This window comes from Chironomus tepperi, unplaced genomic scaffold (assembly GCF_022539635.2).
Source record: "Chironomus tepperi strain 1889 unplaced genomic scaffold, CSIRO-AGI_Ctep_v1 contig_337, whole genome shotgun sequence".
NCBI lineage: Eukaryota > Metazoa > Arthropoda > Insecta > Diptera > Chironomidae > Chironomus > Chironomus tepperi.
In genome coordinates this window covers 2,872,153-2,894,502 of record NW_027226459.1, presented here as the reverse complement: position 1 = coordinate 2,894,502, position 22,350 = coordinate 2,872,153, and the positions used below count along the sequence as shown (strand labels likewise).

At 34.1% G+C, this 22,350-nt stretch overlaps 2 protein-coding genes across 2 annotated transcripts in view; one reads left to right on the top strand and one right to left on the bottom strand.

The window, feature by feature from the left end:
- toc (toucan) overlaps window positions 1-22,350 on the top strand; it is a 226,117-nt gene that overhangs the window by 80,102 nt on the left and 123,665 nt on the right. The window contains exon 2 of the mRNA XM_070644259.1: window positions 6,238-8,819. Within this exon, the coding sequence (XP_070500360.1) occupies window positions 6,238-8,819 (2,582 nt within the window). The remainder of the gene's footprint in view (window positions 1-6,237; window positions 8,820-22,350) is intronic.
- LOC139093598 (uncharacterized) lies at window positions 923-4,969 on the bottom strand. The gene is made up of 2 exons (XM_070644359.1): window positions 4,907-4,969; window positions 923-3,510 (listed from the first exon to the last, which is right to left on the bottom strand). The coding sequence occupies exons 1-2, from the start codon at window positions 4,943-4,945 to the stop codon at window positions 1,012-1,014; spliced, it is 2,538 nt and encodes an 845-aa protein (XP_070500460.1). The 5' UTR covers window positions 4,946-4,969; the 3' UTR covers window positions 923-1,011.

Genomic DNA, 22,350 nt, shown 5'->3' with positions numbered 1-22,350 from the left:
TAGAATAAATAACAAAAGAATAGCTGTAGAGGATGGAATCAGATACATTGGCGCCAATAGACACATCTACATTATCTATAGTCATTGATATTTTTCTTATTTTTAACGAGATCATAACTGTCTTGTGCATTAGTATTGATGATAATATGGTAATGAAAAATAGACTTCTTTTTATGGAGTGATGGGAGTTTTGGGGATGGGATTTGGGTGCTGTTTATGTTTTGGTAAGTGAATTGTTTGATATATGGAGCTTTTATTGGGTATCTTTATAGATTGAACTGTTTTATTGATACTATTTGTGCGATTTGTCAGGAAAATTAGGGTTCATGCACCTACACTTCCTGATCCTCTCCCCCAGACCCGTCTTAAAAACCCCTGATGTCTCCATTCGCCGAAGAAAAGAGCTAGACAGAATCATGACGACTATTTCAATCAATTTAACACCGGCCTCGGACCGGCAACACTCTGACTTAATACGAGATTCGCTTTGATTTCTGCAACATCCTAGAGCCACGCCAGTCTAGTAACTGACTTTGGATCGATTAACCGACTTGTTCTTGTGCAGATCTACTGGCTACCAGCTCTAGTGCCTGATTAAATTGGAATTTGGGATATCGAGCCATATATAAACATACCTGCCAGTGCGCTAGTAAAGCCAGTATAGCCGAGTTGTTAGGTACTAGACCAGTTATCTGTATCACTCACTTGTGAGTCTATTGGTTTGATTCCCATCAGAAACTGACCTTATATTTTTTTTGAGTGCTGTTGATATGCCAACGATTCACTCAATGCTACACGACATTACAGTGCTATTCGAGTTGTCTTACCTGTTTATAAGGAGTCCTCATATCCAACTCCTACCAATACCGAAGCAATCGGCCCCGGAATTCTAGTCATTGCTTTACCCAAAAATTCTCATTCCTTCCATTTCAAACATCTTTATTATTACTTCTAAATTAAATAAGAACAAGGTATCTATGATTATTTACAAAATATATGCTTATTCAATTCTCAAAACTTTGTCTCCTTCATCCATCCTTTAAGCTCCTTCGTCTTTATACCATTCTCAAACTCATTCTTGTCAGCAATCGCTACAACCTTCCTAAAAGTCGTCTTTTGCAGCAATTGGACAAACTTTTTCAATCTCTTGACTCGATCACAGTTAATGATGAGCGGAACGCTTGGATGAATTGTGTCAATTTTATACATGACTTGCTCGAAATTGCCATAATATGAGAATGAGCTTGCGACATAAATTGCGATTGTTTTGGACTTTCTGAGCTTGTAATAAAGCTTTTGAAGCATTAATTTTGGATTTTCGGATGTAAAAACTTTTAATCGCTGCTGACTGTCGTCATCGAGATATTCTTGGATTTCCTTTATTTCCGGTAGTTCCACTTCATCTTCACGATCTTCTTCTTCAACCTTTTCATCCTTTTTTGCATCGATTTTGTTCTCATCATCCTCATCATCTTCAGTGTCTGTCTCTTCTTCCTTTGTATGTTCCACGTCGTATTCCTCAATCTCTGACACGAGATCAAGCCAGCTGTTAAGTTCCCTAACCTTCTCACGTGTATGGATTGTTGGAATGAATTCTCTCATGTCAGCCAGGACATATTGGTCATAGAACTTGAATAGATCCTTGAATGTCTTCTTCACAACTTCCAGGTGTGTCTGATTGTCTCTGTAGGTGAACAGGATGTCAGGAACTCTAGCTATAAGTTCACCATAATTACTTTCATCTTCTTCATGATTATAAGCTGTGTTAATCAGCTTGTCTTCCTCTTTTATGGCTTCATACTTCCTGTAAATATCCTTCATGATCTTCCGCCTTTCATAGTCCTTCTCATCGTATGGATTGATGTTGTTCTGATAGATCTGATGCATCGTGTAGTGCATAAGTTCATGTGATATTGTCCCCAATGCATAATTCTTCTTATCTACATCCTTACTAAGTAAGTCTTTAGCAGCAATGATTACAAAGTCATAATAATTATAAGCAGCACCATAAGCTTCATTAATGTACGGATCAAACTCAACGAGATCTGAATTTGTAAAGTCAAAATTAATTTGCAATTCATTTGATGCTGCTGCAATCTCCAAGATCTCTTGGACGGTTGATTTAATCTTTTCGTACGAACGTTGAATCGTGTACTTAATTTCATCCTCGTCATGGACATGATGATCGTAGGTAAATGATGACTTTTGCATGAGTTTCGTGATTAAATCGACTTCAATTGCTGGCTTTAGGAACTTCCTGTTGAATTGACGGAGTTGCTTCCTCTTGTTGTCTTTGTATTGATTTTTGACTTTTGAGTATTCGGCGACTTCCTTAAAGTTACTGAAACTCATTCCTTGAGATTTTAGGTATGAAAAGATTTCCAGTTGGTTGCTGTCGAATGCAGCCTTTAAGGCACTTTTGTTGTCTATGTTCCTGCCGAACGGTAAGTGTGGATGGCTGCTTAAAAACATTTTGACTTTCCTTAATTTTCCCTTCTGGATGTGCCGATGAAAGCCTTCAAGTTCCTGGATGTAATTCTCTAAACTTTTGACATACTTGTTCTTGCTGAGTCCATAGCTTAATTCATTTACACGATCGTGGATAAAGTTGTCAGGAAATGGAAGATCAGCACGTATAAGGAACTCAAAAACTTGATATTCTTCTTCCTTCCATGCTAATCCAGCAAGTCCATCCATGTCCAATCGTACTTCCGTATCTTCCAAGAAATCCTTGACTGTATACTCTGTCTTATCGATTGACGTTGCTGACATTGATGTGTCTCGTATGAGATCGATATAGTAGCTGAAGAACAGCTCATAGACATCTTTATAGGAACTGTCAAAGTTAAAGTCATAAGGAAAGTTCAATAATGCCCTAAAGCAGTCAATATCACAGTTCAAGTCATCAATTTCATCATCATGTATCTTTAAGTACCATGTGAATCTATAGTCAATCAACTGTGCGAAACTGATGCACACTGAGCAGCCATTAGTCATTGCATGTTTGAGTATCTTTGAACGTGTCGATGAGAATTCTTGTGACTCAACATCATAGTCATAGGAAATGACTTTATTGATGAAATTCGTCGCATACTCGACTGACTTATTTGTCTTTGTTCTCGTCTTGCTCTTGTCGATGACGTAAAATTTCTCAGTTCCTTCACTTTTGCGGTAGAAGTTCAAAATAATCGGTCGACTTGCTTCTTCTTCCATAACGTCTATAAGCTTCATCTCAAAATTCTTATCAGTCACATTACTTCTTATTACAACAACAAAGCATGTCGGTGAATCATTTAAAATTTTTGGCAACTTCGCTGTGACTATGTCCAATGAATTATCGCATGACTGAAGGTCAAGCAGTGAAAATCCCTTCTTATGTTTATTATTGAATTTGATGTCACTTGACGTGCAGTATGAGGAACTCTTCTTCGAAGACTTAATGTTACCAATGTGTCTGATAAATGACGGTAGATTTGTGGATGATGATGACTGATAAGGGTATGCAAATAGCTGGAAATGGAAGAAGATTGAATTATTTATTATGAGAGATTATGTGGATGGATTTTGTGGATTTTTGAGTGAGTTATGGAAGTGGATTGGGTGAAATTGAGTATTATGAGCATCCTTACTACAATTTGCAGGAAGGTACTAAAGGTATCGAGTGACACTCAGTTACAGAATTGGTCAACACAGTTCAAATATCTTACAATGTCTTACCGTCAATACGAACTTATAAATTGTAATGTGTTGTTCGGAATCTTACGTTCTAATCAGAGTGTGACTGTCTCCCAAAACGAACGTTAATTTTTTCAAAATTCAAAATTTTTTTGACCGTTACTTTTAATTTTCTTTGTAACGTTAATTTTTATTTTAAAATAAGTTCAGTTCGAAATGTTCGAATTTTTCGACAATCTAATGTCGAAAAACTCGAATTTGAGACGGCCACACTCTGGTTCTAATATTCAATATCCTATAAGAACCTTAACAATCAATGAGCATACGCAGTCTCAATGAGCATTCTCAGCTCTTATGAGTCTTTTCTGTTTGACTTACCGACTAGCAAGCTAAACTACAAACAATCAATTTCCTACTCAGATACCCTTTTTGATTCTCAATTAATACATCCCAATGACTCAATTAGTAGCCAGTAATTAGCACATTACAAATGTCATCATCTCTTTATAATAATTTAAGGTCATCATGTAATTATTTCATGCAATATTTTTCGCTCTATTTTGACGTAAATATACAAAGCTTCCGCGTTATCTTCTTTGTTATTATTTCTGTTTTGTCTCTCCGCATCTGGTCGTTGCTTTTTGTTATAATTAAAATGACTTAATCTTTATGGAAATTAATGCACGTCCAGTAACAAATGAAATGCAAATTAGGAGAGATGAAAGAGGCTTTATTGTTGAGTCGGTGTGTGCTTTTTCCGGTAGTGAATAGTAAATAGGAAGGAACAATTGGAAGTTGGAAGTAGCAATGATCTCTATTAAGCACAATGTTTTGACTTAAATTGAGAAAAAAAAGAAGAACTTTAAAAAAAGGATTCTGAGTGAGATTCGAACCCACGTCGTACGGTTTCAGAGCGCATGATTCTACCACTGAGCTATCTGGGGCAAACCTGGAGTAATTAGAATTTATGGCAAAGTGCCATATATAAATTATACATTTTCTGAGTTCTTCCTACTGCTGCACTTCCAATGATATGATAGATTTTGAGTCAATATTTCATTTTAAATATAAACTATGCCTTACTAATCGTTCACAACACTTAATCTAAAATCTAAAAATTTACAGCTTTAATAAAAATCAGAACTGATTAAATCCACAAAGTATTACACAATTCCACAATAATTACTTCCTTTGTAATAAGCAAATATTTTTAATATATAAAAATTCTTACAATGATTAAAACTTGAATCACAAAGAACTGTCCCCACATCTTGTTTAATCAACTTTCCGAGAGAATATGAACGGAATGGAAGGAAAAAGAATTGAGTAATTTTTATTATTTATGCTATAAATTGATAATGAAAATGACGTGAGAATATGAAACTTTTTATATATTTATATGGTTTAATAACATGAGTAAGAGTCAGTATGAATTTTTTAAATTCTCAGTAAATGGGGGATTGAAGCTTAATTTTTGATTAAAGTATTGTTCTGAGAATTGACTTGTAAATCAAAGGCTGAATTAAAGATCCAAAGCAATGTTGACTAAACTGTGTATTGCGGCACTCTAGGATGTAACCTAATAAGGGAGTGGCTCCTTAAATGCAGCTTAATTAAACTTTAGCTAACATTCGAATTGATGCCAAATTATAAGATCCTAACTGTAAGGGTTCCCTATGCCGAAATCAAGAAAAGGGTTCCCAAGTAATCTCGGTCTTGGTCTTGGTCTCGGTCTCAAGAATTTGTCGAAATTTAGACGTTGGGATACCTAGCCTAACGAAACCGCCACGACTTGCGGAAAACGCGAAAAGCTAGCGTTGACCTAGTTACTACATCAAGACTAAAACCAGACATCAAGTTTGTAACAGTTTTCTAACTAAAGCCTACTCTCCACTCGAACAAGAAACTCCTTAGTCAGGGACATAGTCAGGACGTAGTCAGAACCTAATCAGTATTGAAAACAAGCCCTCCGTTGAGGGCAAGTCCTCCTTGATTACATCCCTTTCCTAAGTCTTTCTACAAGCTCTCGTTAATCATTGAGGATTTTCGTGTCTGAAAGGAATTGAACCTACGTCCTCACAAACGCAAGACGTTTGTACATTTTCGTTCTTTTGCTCATTCATATCACAACAAGCAGATTAACCTACATATGACTCAGAACCCCTAAACATCACTACCTCAAAACAATACTATGACATAACATACATCATAACTCTACTAAACATTATCAGCTATAAGATAAAAGCACAAATTTTGTAGTCATTATTCAAAATAACACAATCAATTGTTCCTTAAATACATTTTACACCAAATAGTCATTTAAAGCATAAATTCAGCAAGCTTCATACCAAATACTGATTTTATCATCTCTCAAAATTCAATTGTTTTAGGCTAAAATAAATGCACACAACATTTTCTGGTACAATAGTCACAAAAAATTATCTCGATGATAATTTTCACTCAATTTTGCAGTCTATTTGGCTTCGAATGCAGCTCCAGGCTTTATAATGTTAAAAAGTTTATAGATTAAAAAATTTTAATTTTTTCTCATTTAATTTCCAGGATAATCACTCATCACGTATACCAATGAGAGGTTTTTCCTCACGCATTCCAATGCCTGGCACATCAGCCACACCCACATCCACACAATCAACAAAAATGACAACGCCATCGAACGACATCACTAGTAATAATCAAATAAAGACAAAACTTGCACGACCAACAGACATAGGTGGTCCATTGTCAAGTTTTGTACGACCGACGGCCGTTACGCAAAAAATAACACAAATCACAAAATCGAGCTTATCAAATCTCACGTCGAGGATAATGACGCGGCAGTTCTCGACGAGTAGTAATCATATTCATAAAACTGAATCTAGTCAATGTAATAAAGAGAATAAGGATGTACATGAAGATGACGATCAAATGTTGATCGATGAGACAATAGATTTAGTTGGAAGTGACGACAATATGCATCGATATGCAAGTAAGGAGAGCATTCCATCGACTAAACCACATCCGCCAACATTTGATCTATGTAGACGCGATGGAACGTTTATAAAGTCACCAACACGTGGACTTAATGCAACACCATCAATTGGTTCCGTTAATTCTCTGCCTGATGCTAAGGATAAACCCAGCAATACACAACGTGCCGTATCAAAAAGTCGTGATAGTTTAAATTCAATCATAAGTAATCAGACGAGAATTGCTCGACTGCGTAAGAGTGGAAATGACCTGCTGGGTTCATCATTGTCACTTACAAAGTCACCGATATGGGGATCAGAGGATCTACTTACTGTATCCCCAATGGACAATGAGAATGTCAGCTTTGTAAATAGTCAATTGAGATGCGGATCATTTTACAATCATCACCTTCCCACCGATGCTTCAGCACGTATTTTATGTCATAATGATGAAACAGCACAGACAGCGATGGATGTTGATGAATGTGATGCACAGGGGTCCGGTGTCGTCATGAGAATGAATGAGACACGTGTTGATGCCCAAAAGCGATTTTCTTTCGGTTTAGACATAACAGAATGTACACTTGATTGCTCTATTGAGCTATGTGACACATCGATGTCATCAACAATGCAAAAGGCATCGCCAACTGACAAGCAGGGATCATTTGATGTTGATGAGAGTCTTGGCATTTTGACACCGGATCAGATGAAAGAATTTTTGGATTCGACAAATACAAATCATACAAATAATTTGGAACTTCCGCTTATTCCTGGACATAAGATGAGTCATCAATATCGAATTGATCAGACACCATCGCCCGAGGAACTTCCGCTTGATCCGGTTGGTGTGAAGATGGAGGAAATGATGCAACAACCTGTACAGATTCCATCAACAACAACATCAATGCATCAGGAAGTGTCACAAGCAGAAAGCGATCCAAAAACGGAAATGACAAAGTCAGTAACATCAAAAGTATCCACAAGTATTATAACCAGCATAACAAGCATCACATCCTTAGACACTGGATATATTGGTGACGGTGAAATGTCACGACCAGCAAGTCGCGGTGCTGTTGATCAATCGCCTTCAAAAGTGCCACGTAATCCACCGGAAGCTATAAATAATTGGAATCAAGCACCACCAGCAGCAGCACCAATTCATCGACAACGACAAGATCCAATGACTGATTCTGACTTTTTCACTGAAAGTGATGCTGATGACATCTTTCATCAACGTGAGAATCAACGACGTGCACAAGTCATTGACGGTCATCTTTACGGACCGATGCTGCAAGGTGCAAATGTCATTTTTCAACAGCAACCGCAACAAAATGAAAGTGACTCGTGTATGGAATCAAGCGGAATCTTTACAGACGTCGAAAATCGCGGTGATGATGACTTACTCAATCGTATAGCTGAAAATCGAGAGAATCTACATCAACAACAACAACTTGCTAATGACATGTCACCCGACTTATCATCAGACACAATTACAAGTAATGGAACTGCTTACAGTCAAAAGAAACTTAATGTGACAACAACAACGACAACAACACCATCACCAACACAGCACATCGATCGTCCAAGAGAATTTATAAATGAGACATCATCGTCATTATGCAGCACAATGGACGAACGTGCCGTAAGTGCCGAAACAATAAATCTTATCAATGATACATCATCATTCGGCTCAACGAAGTCATGTTGTATGACAAACGATGATTGTGACAAGCAAATGATCATAAGTGACGGTAGTTGTACGAAGAAAGTTACGGCAAGTGCTAGTAAAAAATTAAACGGACCGAGTCGTAAGACATTTAAGAATGAGGCAAATTTTGGTTTAAAGAAGCACGAAATGTCATCGCGTGGTGCCGGTATTAAAATGTCTAATGACAAGACAGTGACAAAGAAGTGCATGAATGGCAAATGGGAGCCAGTTATGAATAAAATAGCTGAAAATAAGAATAGTAAAAAGAAATTTGATAATGTGAAATCGAAAGTGACTAGCGGTGCTGTTAAGCGTACAACATCAAATATTAAGACACCGCCATCGGATGATCATAGTATTGTGTCGACTGAATCTACTGGTGCTATTGCTAAACGAAATAGTTGTGCTTATTATAAGAATAATGGAAGTAATAATAGTAGTGTGAAGGAATCGCCGACTGGAAGTAAACGGTGAGTGTAATTTTTTGACTGTTAAAATAATTGCGTGACTAGATATAATGATATAGTGGATTGTAATGAAGGCATATGCTGAATGGAGTTTAGAGCCTGTCAAAATAAGTTTATGGCTTTAATATTGCTGCTGGGGTTCATCTCTAGGTTCTGTCATACGTCGAATTAGGTTTAGTAAGTGTTCATACCCGGATGGAGTAGAATAAGGCTCCATGTTAGCAAGGCTAAAGCCTCAGACCAGACTTGATGACATGCAGTCTCAAATTGAAGTCAAGTCGACCTGAGGACGGATTTTTGGACATTTTTACGTCATGTGCTTTCCGGGATGATACCATATAATGTAGAATGGGTAGTTGATGTTCAAAATTTGGGGATACATTGATAAATGACCCCCCAAAAATTCATTTTATATTGCGTGACGTAACATGCGAACGTCCCCTAATCCAAAAAATCAATATTGTTTGTCTGATCTCAATCTAAACAGTCCATAGTTCCATAAAAACTGCTCCAATTATTCAAAACTAAGTCACACAAAGATCCCTCATAATTTGCATGTAAATAAGTCACAGGCTGTTCTTATCAAAGACAATAAATACGACTGTCAACAAAAAAATGATCTCTTACGCATCACTTGCTTAAAAATAAGTGTCTAAAAATTGTACTTTTGTGTCTTAAAATACACTCGAAATCTACACAAAACAGTAGCAACGCATCTCATATGATCATCTGAGAATAAACAAAAATGTGAGAAGCACCGACTGATAAGTAATACAAAGTCAATTGGAAACAAATTTTCTATTAATAGTTGTTGATAATAAGTGTTGGAACTGGCGCGTATGAATGTGAAAAATAGAAAAAAAATATATATACTGAATTTAGTTATAGAATTATCAAGGGGGTCATGAAAAAATACGTTAAGGTCATCGTATGAATAGAATTGGAATTAATTTTTCTGCACTCTGAGTTTTGTATGTTTTGAAACTAAGCATGATGAGCGTGGTTTTCGCGGAAGTAAACATTTTTAATAGAATTTTTAAAAAACTGACTGTATTTTGACATATAAAGCATCCCTGTTCCACCTGGAAGTTTATAACGATCAAAGCTAGATGGCAAGAGCTGCATTTTGACATATAAATCAACCCTATTTCACCTGGAAGTTTAAAATGATGGGTCAAATGGGCTGCATTTTGACATATAAGTCGTTCCGGTCCCACCTGGAAGTTCATAATTATCCCCACTAGACGAATATACAATTTCCAACCCGAGAAAACCGCGCTCATCACTTAAATAACCTCACATACATATTCATATTCAAATTATTCTCCAACTTCTTCTTTCCTCGCTGAAAAAAAACTTTCAATTTCCTAATTCACATGAACTGGACGACCACCAAGCATCACATAGAATTGCATCTTTTCATTCATTAAAACGTCAATTTACAAGTAATTTATTCTCATAAGTCAACAAACATGTTTTTCAATAGATATTGCTCTGGCATGTAGACATGAAATTGCTTTGTGTTTATGAAATTATGGGTAGTTTAAGATGGCATAATTAAATTTAATAAAAGATCTAATAGTATGAGAGAAGATTTAATTAGGTTGGTTTGAGATGTTGAGCGCGATTTTGAGGTTAGGAAGAATTTTTGAGGTTATGAAGCATTTTTTGTTCCAAATTGTAAAGAAAATGATTGAAAATTTCAGGAATTTTTGTAAAAATTCAATACGAACTTTCAAATTTTGAAAAAAAGAATTTTTTGTAAAATAATCCAAAGTCAATCATGTTCCAAAATTATACTTCAAATTTCTAGCTTTTTAGTTAATCATAGATAATTATGACGACAAATTGAAGAATTTAAGAACTTTTCCAACAATTTCAAATCAAAAATCTGATCAAAAACACAAAAAAATCTCATTTTCCCACGGACATGTCACCTCAAAAAGTATTTTTAACTTTTTTCCATCTTAATATTTTAATTAGTTTCATTTCTTATTGTAAATCACTTCAAAAAAGTGGCAGCTATCAGTCATTTCAAAGCCTCACACTTAATTCATACCACAAACTACCTAAACAAGCCAAAATGAGCTTACATGTTCACAATAAATTGCACACAAAAAAATAATAACAGAAAATTAAGAAGAGAAATGACGACAGCGAGCAAGCAATCATGTGTATGTGGTCATGTCACAAGCTTTCTATAATTAATTTATGCTCAAATTTTTTCGTGAAAGTCACTGATGAGCACATGCACATGTACAAATGCTTTTTGTCGTTCCAATGACTTTTGGTCTCTCAACTTGTGCATGAATCAACACAATAAAGCGACATTTAATTAATTTATTTCCTTTTTGCTGGAATTAATTGCTTTAAACTTCAATCGTAGCTGTTTTTTAAACTTATTTGCGGTCATTTAAAATCTCTGACATTTGCAATATCTTGGAACAATTACCCACTGACCTTTACTCTGATAATTGTGTCTAGAGTAATGGAAATAAAAAGAACTACAAATTGCCGCTGTCAAGACTATTCATTTTGCTTTTCTATGCACAATTACAGCTTTGAATGGTCGCTGTTTTATGGACTTTTGTAACTTAATTTATAAACTAACTGATTTGTTTAAATAATAAAAATTATTAATGGGAATTTTTGGTACTTAATATAAGCCATAAAGTCATTGTTGATGAATTTTTGATTATCCATTCAGAAAATATAATTTGATTTGCTTTGATGAAGTTTTGATTTGTATACAGAATTTATAGGCATGATTGAGCAAACGAAGTAAGTCTACGTGAGAAGTAGAATGACCCTGAGGGAATTTAAATATGATTACTGTGCATGTACAGCTTAATTAAATCTTAAAAATACCGAGGAAATAACTTTGTGTGAGAAATTGGGGAAGAATTGTTTACAACTTCCACCTGGAGACTTTGGATGTGAATTTTAGCTTCATTAAAGGCTTATGTGTGTGTGGAATGATTTTGAACTGTAATTCAGGAGTGAGCAAACAGGTTTATGATGAAATTTGTTGATAAAAGTGTCAGAAAATTGTTAAAAATAAAATTGAAGAAAATGGCGGGAAAATTTGGAATTTTTTTTTAACGGTTTTTTTGAATTTGAGAGTTTTGAGTATTTGAGATTCAATTATGATTTTTGCCTTTAAATATCCCAAAAATTCTGAAATTCTCAAAAAATCACATCCGTACTTCCGATATAAATTCCCCATCATACTCAACTGCAACCTCCTTCCCAATTAATCCCAACAACTTGTTTCCTATGTGAATCATTTTTTTTTTCATCAACAAAAAACTCCAAAATAAATCTCAGCAGACTTCGTAGCTTCTTGTCTTGACATCAATTGACTTCCATAAAGAAAACTTTTTCCTTCTTTTCTTTCCGATGCTTTCATTATTGCCCTCAGTTCAATAGTCTTCAATTCAGACAATTTATTGTTCTGCAGATGGAATTTTTTTGATTTTTTTATCAGACGAAAAAAGTCTTGCTTGTTATTTTTGGAGAGGAGAGTTTTGGTTTGTTGAAGGGTTTTTGGGGTCTCGGGATTTGAAGGTTAGGTAGGGATGGGGTTGAGGATGAGGGAAAATTGATGAGTTTTGAAAAATCGGTTGAGGAAATTTGAGGGAATTTTGATTAAATTGTAGAGAATGTTTTGTTTTGATTGATGACATCATGTCGACATAAGCGGAGATTTGAGGAAGTAATCGACGGCAGGAAAATTGTAAATTTGATGCTGTCATGGATAATATGAATGAAATTTTGTCAACTTCTCATATAATTGAAAAATAAGCTTATTAGCGCAATGCCACGGCTGAAATCCGGTTTTTCAGATCAGAATTATATCAAGTGTTCAAGTCCCATAATTTAAATAAAAATTTGGACAAATCACATTTTCTTTTTTTTACCTTTTTTTCCTAATTTCCAACCAGCACCTCTTTCCAAATTCCAATAAATTGCACAGCAACCAAAAAACCCACAAAATTATCCCCAACTTGACTTTTATCCTTCCAAATCTCTTTCTTTCGTTTTTTGCACAACTGCAATAAGTTTAATTGCTTTCATCGACTCAATAAATTTGAAACAAGGAACAAAAAAAAACTTTATCTATCCTCAATCCCAAACATCAAAATAAATCAAAAACAGGAAAAGTTTAATGAAAGTGTTTATTGGCAAAAAAGAAGTCAAAAATCCTTGTTTTAAAAAAGTTTTATTTCCAAAATAGCAACAACAAGTTCAGCACACAAATGAATGGAAAATCGATAGTTTTGACATGTAGAAGTGCGTGAAACTACAAACACACAAACTTTCCCCGCTTCCAATTCACTAGAATTTGTGCATGATATTCTTACGTGATATTAAGCTATTTTGGGGAATTTCCATGTCATCGACACTTATATCCGCAGAATATCGCGTGGCGTGAAAAACTTATTGATTATTTTTCTTCATATCCAGTTCATTCAGGCATATGAAGCTATATCGCGGACACATCGTCTCAACTGCTTCATTTTCGATTGACGAACATCCTTTTTTTGTGCAAAATCCTATAAAAAGGGTCTTACACACGTCTCATTGACTACTTATTGGCAGTTAAGTCTGAAACTCTTTTTTTGGCAATCAGCAACAAAATTTATGTCCAAAAGTCTTTCGTGAGGTCATAAAGAATAAATAAAGACATTTTGAGAACGGTGTCGACGGCAAATATTTGATAGAAATGTACAACTTTGAGGCTTTGTAAGCTACAAAGTCAATAAAGAAGACATTTTTATGGGGCAGTTTTTGAATGCCATTGGTTTCATAAATTAAGATATAATTTTAGTATTATGATAGAAATATCATATTTTATTGAGATGACTTGATAAGTTGGGAATGTGAGTTTTGAGTCTGAGGATAAAATTTTTTATATACTTCACAAGAGATTGTTTCAATAAAATTTTTGTGAAATTTATAAAGTTTGAATCTCAATTATATTTGAGAATTTTGCTTTAAAATTTTAAGTTTGCCGATATGAATTTCTGAATTCTCTTGTGAAGTATATAATTTCATAGAAAAATCGCAATTTTGAATTTTTGGTTCAAAATTGTTATGCTTCACAAGAGAAGTTTTCAAAATCAGAATAACATTCTTGTGAAGTATGTAATTTCATAAAAAAAATCACAAACGAAATGTTTACTTAAAAATCTTTATACTTCACAAGAAAAGTTTTCAAAATTAGAATAATTTTCTTGTGAAGTATATAATTTCAAACAAAAAATCAAAAATTCTAAAATTTCAATTCCCAATTTTCCCACTAACATGTACCATACCATACCAACTTACCAGAACTTCTCATCCATTATGCCAACTAGTAAATTGATTTATTAGGAAACCATTTATCATCGCCCACACGAGAGTGTTTAATTGATGCGTGGCTTCACCTTTTCACTAAAACAACAAGAAAACAAGCAACAACAATAAGTTGTGCATAATAGACACATTAAAAATCAATAAAAACCGTTTTAAGCTAATAAAAAATTCACCGACTTGGCATTGAATTTTTTTATAATATGCGATAAATTATGCGGCTTTTATGCTGTGAGAGTTTTTGAGGAAAACCAGTTTTAGTGCCCTGATTGCGTCACATGAAATCGTTTAACACACTACAGCATCACAACATTATCTCATTATTTTATGTCCGCCCTGACCTTATCCATTCACCATGCATTGTTGTGTAATGCATTAATTCATACATTTATGAATTTTTGCATCATGTGAATTTTTCAATGAATTTCATAAAATATTGCCTCACTCAGGAGCCGGTTGCATGGCAATGCAGTTTTGTGTATATTATTATTCATTTGAGTTCCAATTATTTTATTGTGAATTAATAAATAATATGAGAGGAATTACTGAATGAATGAACATGAGATGCAGGGTTGGAACTGGTGGGGGGTTTGATGGAGATGATTGGGGTAGCAGGGGAGTGATGGGGTGGAGCTATGCGTAATTTTTAACTTATTCCGACATTTTGATAAAAAAAAAAATATTCGGTAAACAAATTTGAAGATAAATAACTAATTTACAATGGGGAATCGAACCCACATTCTGATAATTCTATTCAATTTGCTATGTGAATGCAACATTCTTCCTAAATTGCAATACAAGTTGTAATTTAAGTATGACAAAATTTAGACTTAAATCATGACTTAGATACAGTTTATTTACATAGTTACATTTTAAGTAAAAGGTTCAAATCCCACAAATCTTACGAATTTCTGATGTTTTGTATCCAATTTTTTTTTTCAAAAATCCATAATTTTTTTTTTTCATCATGTCCATTAATGCCTCTTTTCCCACCTCTGTACACAAGGACAGATTCACATACAAGAAATATATGTCGAAAGAATTTATTGGCAATGCATGCCAACATCATTGCTGAAGGGCTCTTTAGAATACTTAACCAATGTAATATGTCCATTGTTTTTTATTAAACAGAGAGGAAGTTGATTGTAAAACATGGCAAGCTATTGAAGCATATTCTGTTAATTAATAATTATTGTACCTTAATAATTGACACTTTATTATGTAAAATGTTAACAGAAGGGCTTGTCTTTCATGTTGTGGATTGGTCGATGTCTCAATGGGTATTGGATGAGTATTTTAGGCTGAATATGGATAATTATGAGTTCGAATCCTATAAAATTTGGATTTAAGCTTCAATCCATACTTGATAAATCCAATAAAGTCATCCAAACTTCCCCTGCCATCCTCAATTTATCAATGAAAAGTTTCTCAATTAATCTACAATTTACATCCAGCCACAAATTCATATTAAGCCTTACTATTGACATTTTAATTAAATTTATTCTTGTATCGTCCATGCATCCCTGCTTTAAAAATCAATAACAACATTGATAAAATGTTTCTCATCCATTGACCTATTTTCTCGGTATATCCAAGTGACAATAATACACAAAACAATGCAATTTCTATCCATTCAATATCCATTAACTTTAATATATATATCTTCATTTTCACTACGAATCACTTGAATGGATCAGCCTTGAATCCAACACAAAACAAAAAATCTATGCTTATAGTCAGTCGATCCATCAATCGTGAAAAAATGAAGATATCTCAAGACCTTGAAATAAAAACTATTATTTTTTTGTGTACTTTTTGTGTGATTATAGCTATAGGTTAAGAATGTCTAATGGAAATTCACATTTGCTTACTCGATGTAATTTTCTCAATCAATCAACCGTGAAACAAAAGGAATTGTAGGGCAAAAATAATTTAGATTGAGATAAAATGAATATTGGAAGTAGAGAAGTTTTAGTGACGCAATTTAGTTTCTGTGGTAGTTTTGGAACTAAAAAAGTATCATGAAGCAAAAAAAAGGGTTATTGTTAGTTCCTGTTGACAAATTTATAAAATTTCTGAATGGGATTCGAACCACTACGAGGGCAATGTTGATAATTATATGTTTTCAACACTAATCATTTAGACCAATGAGTCTTTTGAATTCTTAATTTCGGTTCAACAATTCCGCAATTTAAACTTGAATTTTGATACTCTTGCGCTGATTCACCTCTGTATTTACATGCTCATGTCACATAGTTATTGCTCAAACTTTAAAAATCAAAAATAACGTAATAGATCAGTTAACAAAGTACGGATCGCAAAAGGTTGAAATTGATTTTAGATTCCTTGGTTCGAATCCCCAAGAACTCATGGAAAGATGCTGCCGAAAGAGATATTACACTTGGCGTCGGTAATTAGCAAGCGTTTGTCAGCGATAGAGCCAGTTTTAGACACAAACTAAAGGAAGCAATGGATCATATTTGATCTTTAAGATCAGGTTCGAATCCCATCATCAGCCAATATCAATGATGGTCAACCTGTGTGCCACGGCACATAGTGTACCTCCAGAAATTCTTGAAAATGTCACAAATTATCAGCCGTATACGACTCCGGTCGATTACTACCACAATGATATGCCGCGAAAAATAAAAGGTTGTCCACCACTGCCATAGATCCTAAGTATTGGTAAACATTAGAGAAATTCTTGAGAAATTCAATAAAACAAATCAAAACTTGTCCCAACCTTTTTAAAAACTGCAGCCGACAATATCTTAACGCCGGTACAACAAACAACCCACACACCAATCCACTTACTTCACTTCCATTTCTGTCATCTTAATGAGAGTGAAATGATTTTTTTTTCTCTTTGTTGCTGTTGTAAAGTTGTTTGTTTAGTCACAAAACAGAGTGTATTTTAAAAATATCACAAGCTACAACAACGTTTTTTTCGTTAATGAATTCACAGAAGAGACGATGACAGCACGGCAGATACCAATACACTTAGTAATGTGTTGTAAGCACTGGTTATTGATTTTTAAGAATTGAACTTCTTCTTCCATAAATTCATACGTCGAGACATTCAGGCATGCCGTTGATGATTGCTGGTGGATGGATATAGAGACTTACAATGTGGAATTGTAAAGGAATTAAAACACCTGTCTTGTCAGTAGCAATTCAATCAGCTGAATAATTTTCGTATGTCTGCGCGGTTCACCTTTGAATGTTATTGGAACAGATCAAACAGTCTGCAATGTCTGTGACTTAAACAAATTGAATTGTGGATTGAAATTTCATCTTTAGATTCTTTCATGTTGACTTTTTTATGTTGCGTCATTAAATTGCTTGGAGGTTCTCTTTATTGCCTCTTTACAGAATATTTGTTCATTCATAAAGTCATTCACTTGTTGTCTGTCGATTAATGAAATAGTAAATATTTGATGACTTTATGTACGTCAATTATTTTTTGGGGGTATTTTTAGAATGTAGATGATAATATTGCTGTAATTAATTTTTGTAAGGTTGATAAAGGAACTGGTCAAACTGACTAATCTGATCCAAAAAATTAAAAAAAAAATTATTGAAGACAAGTAAAGAATGCTTTAATTTCAATAGATTAGGATTTGAACCATTGTCCTCAGACTTTACTCTATAATTGACAGTAACTTATAATGCGCAGTTCTGTTTAGAGTGACAAAATGTAAATCTCAAAGGGATAAACTTATCGTTTGCTTAATAAGCCCTACAGGACTTAAGTTAAAAATATTTATTACTAACGATATTAAGTTAAAAATTTACTGATTTTTACATCGATTTTTATAACGGTCAAAATTAATTTAAAATTTCGACTCCTTTCGATGTTTTTTGAATCGACATTCAGTATCGAAGGATTTCGACACTCAGATTTCCACAGTCTGGAATTTAATAGGATTCAAGAATTTGGTTAGTAATCGACCGACTAAACTTTGATTTTAAAGCAATTGAAGTCAACTCGACTTTGAGATCTAGGTTCGATTCTCAATTTTTTAAGGACAAAACTGAACTGCATTAGGTCTATGGAAATGAATCTGTGGTCTATAGCTTAGTGATGTGATGAAGGGCATTAGTGTGTCTACATTTAATCCAGGTTAACCAAATGAATCTCTTCATCTTTATGACCTCTAGGTGTCCTCCCTAGCAAATCTGATATACTCACTTACTTACATCACTAGCCGTACAGATCAGCTGTGATCCATGGTCTCTCTCAGTTGGTGCCTTAAACTGGCTCTATTGCTGGTTACTCTTTACCAGTTGAAATTTAATAAAGACAGGATTATTTGTTTAGCACTGAAAGATGCTGTCGATAGAGAGGGTAAAGCACGTGACATCGGTAGTTGGTTAGCGGTGGCCAGCAATTGAGTAAACTTTAGACACAAACTAAGCGAAGCCATGGATCACTATTGATCTCTACTGCCAGCGACTTAAGTAAGTAAATATATGGGATGTGCATCCTATCAATCCCCAAAGTCACACAACCCTAACCTCAAAAAAATCTCATGAGATCATTCCAATTTAAAACTTATTCCTATCTCCAGAAACTGATCACGTTATTCTGCTCATTTCTCATTCGCATCTATTAATGCAACTAATAACCTTTTACGATGATGCAACTGCATTGCAAATTATCATCAATGCACGGAATAAGGCATAAGATATAAAATTACAGATTAACATGGAACAAAATTGAAAGGAATTTTATCGCATTTAATTAATCCAGTTGCTTCAACTATTAAGCGTGTGCTGTATATTACTAACTATTTACTGTGTCTCTCATTTGCTCATTACATATCGTATATCTATACATGAAGTCACAAATACACAAAAAAAGGTTTTGAAATTGAATGACGACTCTTTTTTGACTCAGTCGCCGGAAAGCTTTTAAGACGAGCGTGTGTGAATCAGACATTATTTTTTTTACATTGTCAGTGAGAATATTCGGTTCCGATAACTATAGTGTGTTATCATAACAATTAAAAGTTACAGCTGATTCTCGTCCATTGACTAGGCTTGAATTTTGATGGAGATTTTGTGTAAATAAATTGAAAAAAAAGATGAAAGGCAAATAAATTAAAATTGTGCGGAGGAGATTATGTTAAGTGCCGGATAATAAGAAAGACAAATAAAGTTTTACTATAATTAGTGCCCGTCAAGTTTGACTGGAAATTTGATGAATTTGTGAAAGAAATTGTGTAAAAATTTGTTAAAATTGTGCAAAAGTCTGTCAAATTTCCAGCATTAAGTTCCAAAAAAATTGCCAAAAAATGACAGACAAACATACAAAATTATATATACCCAATACTGTAAATTATGCGGTAATAAACCACTGATAAGAGCTCATCAATCAATCAAACGCTTTCTCATAAGGAAATACCTACCGTTCAACTATTTCATTCATGTCCTCATACCTGCACAAAGTAGCTATTCAAAATGTTATTAGGTCAGTTGAAAGTCAATCGAAAGAAATGAAAATTTTCAATTCCAAAATACGCAATCGGAATTAATAATTGCCATTAACCAGCAAAAGTAAAGCAAATGAATTTTTGTAGAATTACAAATGAATGTGTTGGAATTGGAAATAAGAAGTAGAATGTGATGATAAAAGGTAGTGTGGCGGCATTGTCTGCTGTTTGTCGGGGGGACAACATTTGGTATTGTTTACAGGTTGTTTGTTGTGATTGAGTTGTCAAGATGATTGTTGCAGATGTGATTTGGAATTATAATAGCTTCCTTACTAGCTAAAAAGAAATTCAAATTTTAAAAACCGTTAAAATTTGAATTTTCAAAAAAAAAAGTTTTTTGAGATTTGAACCCATTTTCTTGGACATTCAAGACAATTTTTCCATAATTTCCTTTCATTTCCTTTACATCAAATCCCTAAATCATGAATATAAACCTCAAAACCCAACTATCATCTCTAAACCCCAATCAAATCTTAACCTCAAACTTCAAAAAAATCTATTCTAAATTCCTCATCATTTTTCTCTTGTCACACATCATCAATTTCAAATTCCATTGAACTTTGCATTGACTTTGCATTCATATCGATTTTAAAAAATATCAGAGCGCGACTTAGAGACGATCCATGCTGAAAAATCAATAATGCTCAAAAAAAAATTATTTTAGGTGTGTTATCACATTTGTGTGTGTATTGCGGTTTAATTTTGTTAATTTACGACAATAATAAGAAGAATTTCAAGTATGAGAGAAATATACATAAATTATGAAATGTAATTTCAATGTCGGCAGGCTTAATGCTCATTTAAGATGACAATAAATATTGCGAAATTGTCATCGGAACAATTTGTTTTGACATTAAATGAGGAAGTGATAAAGGGGAATTATGGATGGGATTTTAGCAGGGTTGGGTTGGGATCAAATGCTTTGGAATGGATTGATAATTTAAAAGGGTTTGTTATGGACCAAAAACACGTGGTCATGAGGTGCTGATAGAGCAATTTAGGATTACCACGGTGCTACCATGTCAACTACCTAAAGCAGCTAAGGATGTATGGTTGAAAAAGAGAATATCTCATGCCGAGTTTCGAACCCATGATCACTTTGTCAGTAGACAGTAATTAAGCACTGAAGCATAAACCATTACACCAACGAGCTCACTTTTCAACAAAATGGTCGCTAGCTAATTTGACAATAAATCTTCAAACCTAACCTCAAAATCCAGAAATTGACTATCTTTCCCACTATTCCTTCCCAACTATTGGGTATAGTCAAAGGGATTAGAACCCAAAAATTCTTCCAAATTTCTTCAATTTTAACTGACTTTTGAGTAATAAATTCAAATTAACCTCAAAAAAACACGTAGTAACTCCCAAATTAAAACAGTTCCTTGCCCAGCTATTGGGTATGGTCAATGGGATTTGAACCCCAAAATTCTCCCAAATTTCATCATTTTTAACAGATTTTCGAGAAATAAATTCAAAATAACCTCAAAAAAACACGTGGCAATTCCAATTTCATAAGAATTCCAGCCTCCAACCCTGCATCAGCATTCCCTTCAAACAAAGAAGCATTCCCAAACTGATAACAAAGGGAAAGAAAAATAGATGTGAAATCAATTATTCAATGAGTGATTGAGATTTACCCAATACAGTGATTTATATCATATAGCAAGCAGTGCCTAAATAAATTTAACACAATCTCAATGGAGCATTTTCCTATTATATCCCATCCCCACATCAAGCCATAGAACCAAAATATTTAGTAAATATTTAAATAATTCAATTCAATTTGTATCCCTTTTTTATATTCGGCACTGCTAGTGTGCATTGTGTCTACAGAGGGATGTCTCATTTCTTATCGTAACATCAGCACCAACATTCCAAAATTCAAATTGGGTCGCAATTGAAATGTAAATACGATTTTCATCACAAACTCAAATTGTCGGTGGATTTATGCTGTGAATGAGTTTGAGGGCTTTTGGGAATCTCTAAACGGCCTTAAAATTAATTTACATATTTCTTCCATCATTGAGGAGATGCTTACGAAGATTTTGCCCTTTATTTTTATTAAATGGAAGTAAATCTCGGGAAATTTTTCTTCATACGCAATGAATAATTTAGATAAAAGAACTAAAGTTTGCTTACTTAATGGATGTTTGAGGAATAGAAGAAAATTGGGTCACAAAAGAGAATTTTTCTGGAAGATTTGTTGCTAAATGTTTATATGCTTTATTTGCTTGGATTTGGTAAGAGGCATATTTTGATAAGAAATGAGACGACGATTTATCTTGGGATTGTTGTGGTTTTGGATATGAGGGAGCTGATGGGAAAATTTAATTAGAACTTAAAAGGAACAGTTCTATTCACTTCTTTAAAGTTGTTCCTTTCCATTCAATTCCTTAAAATTCTTTAAAGCTAGTTCCTTTCCTCGAACTGGTTTGTGGAGTTTTGCGGCTAATGATCAATTAGCAAGTGACCTCTGCACATAGTAGGCTTACAAGTATACATTGAGGCTTGAACTCCTACAAATGAAGGCTGTTTGCATCGTTGTCACTACATTCGAAAAAGGACAATTAAGAGTTACGAGTTTCGAACCCATGATCACAGAATCAGTATTGCAGTAATTAGATGGTGAAATACTTAACCATTCCGCCACCGAGTCACTTTGACTCAGTAAAGGAAGTTAG

Excerpts from the sequence above, each read along its gene's own strand:
- LOC139093598 (XM_070644359.1), bottom strand. The coding sequence starts at position 4,945 with ATGTGGGGACAGTTCTTTGTGATTCAAGTTTTAATCATT. Across the intron at positions 3,511-4,906 it reads TGATTCAAGTTTTAATCATT|CTATTTGCATACCCTTATCA; the intron begins GTAAGAATTTTT and ends TTCCATTTCCAG.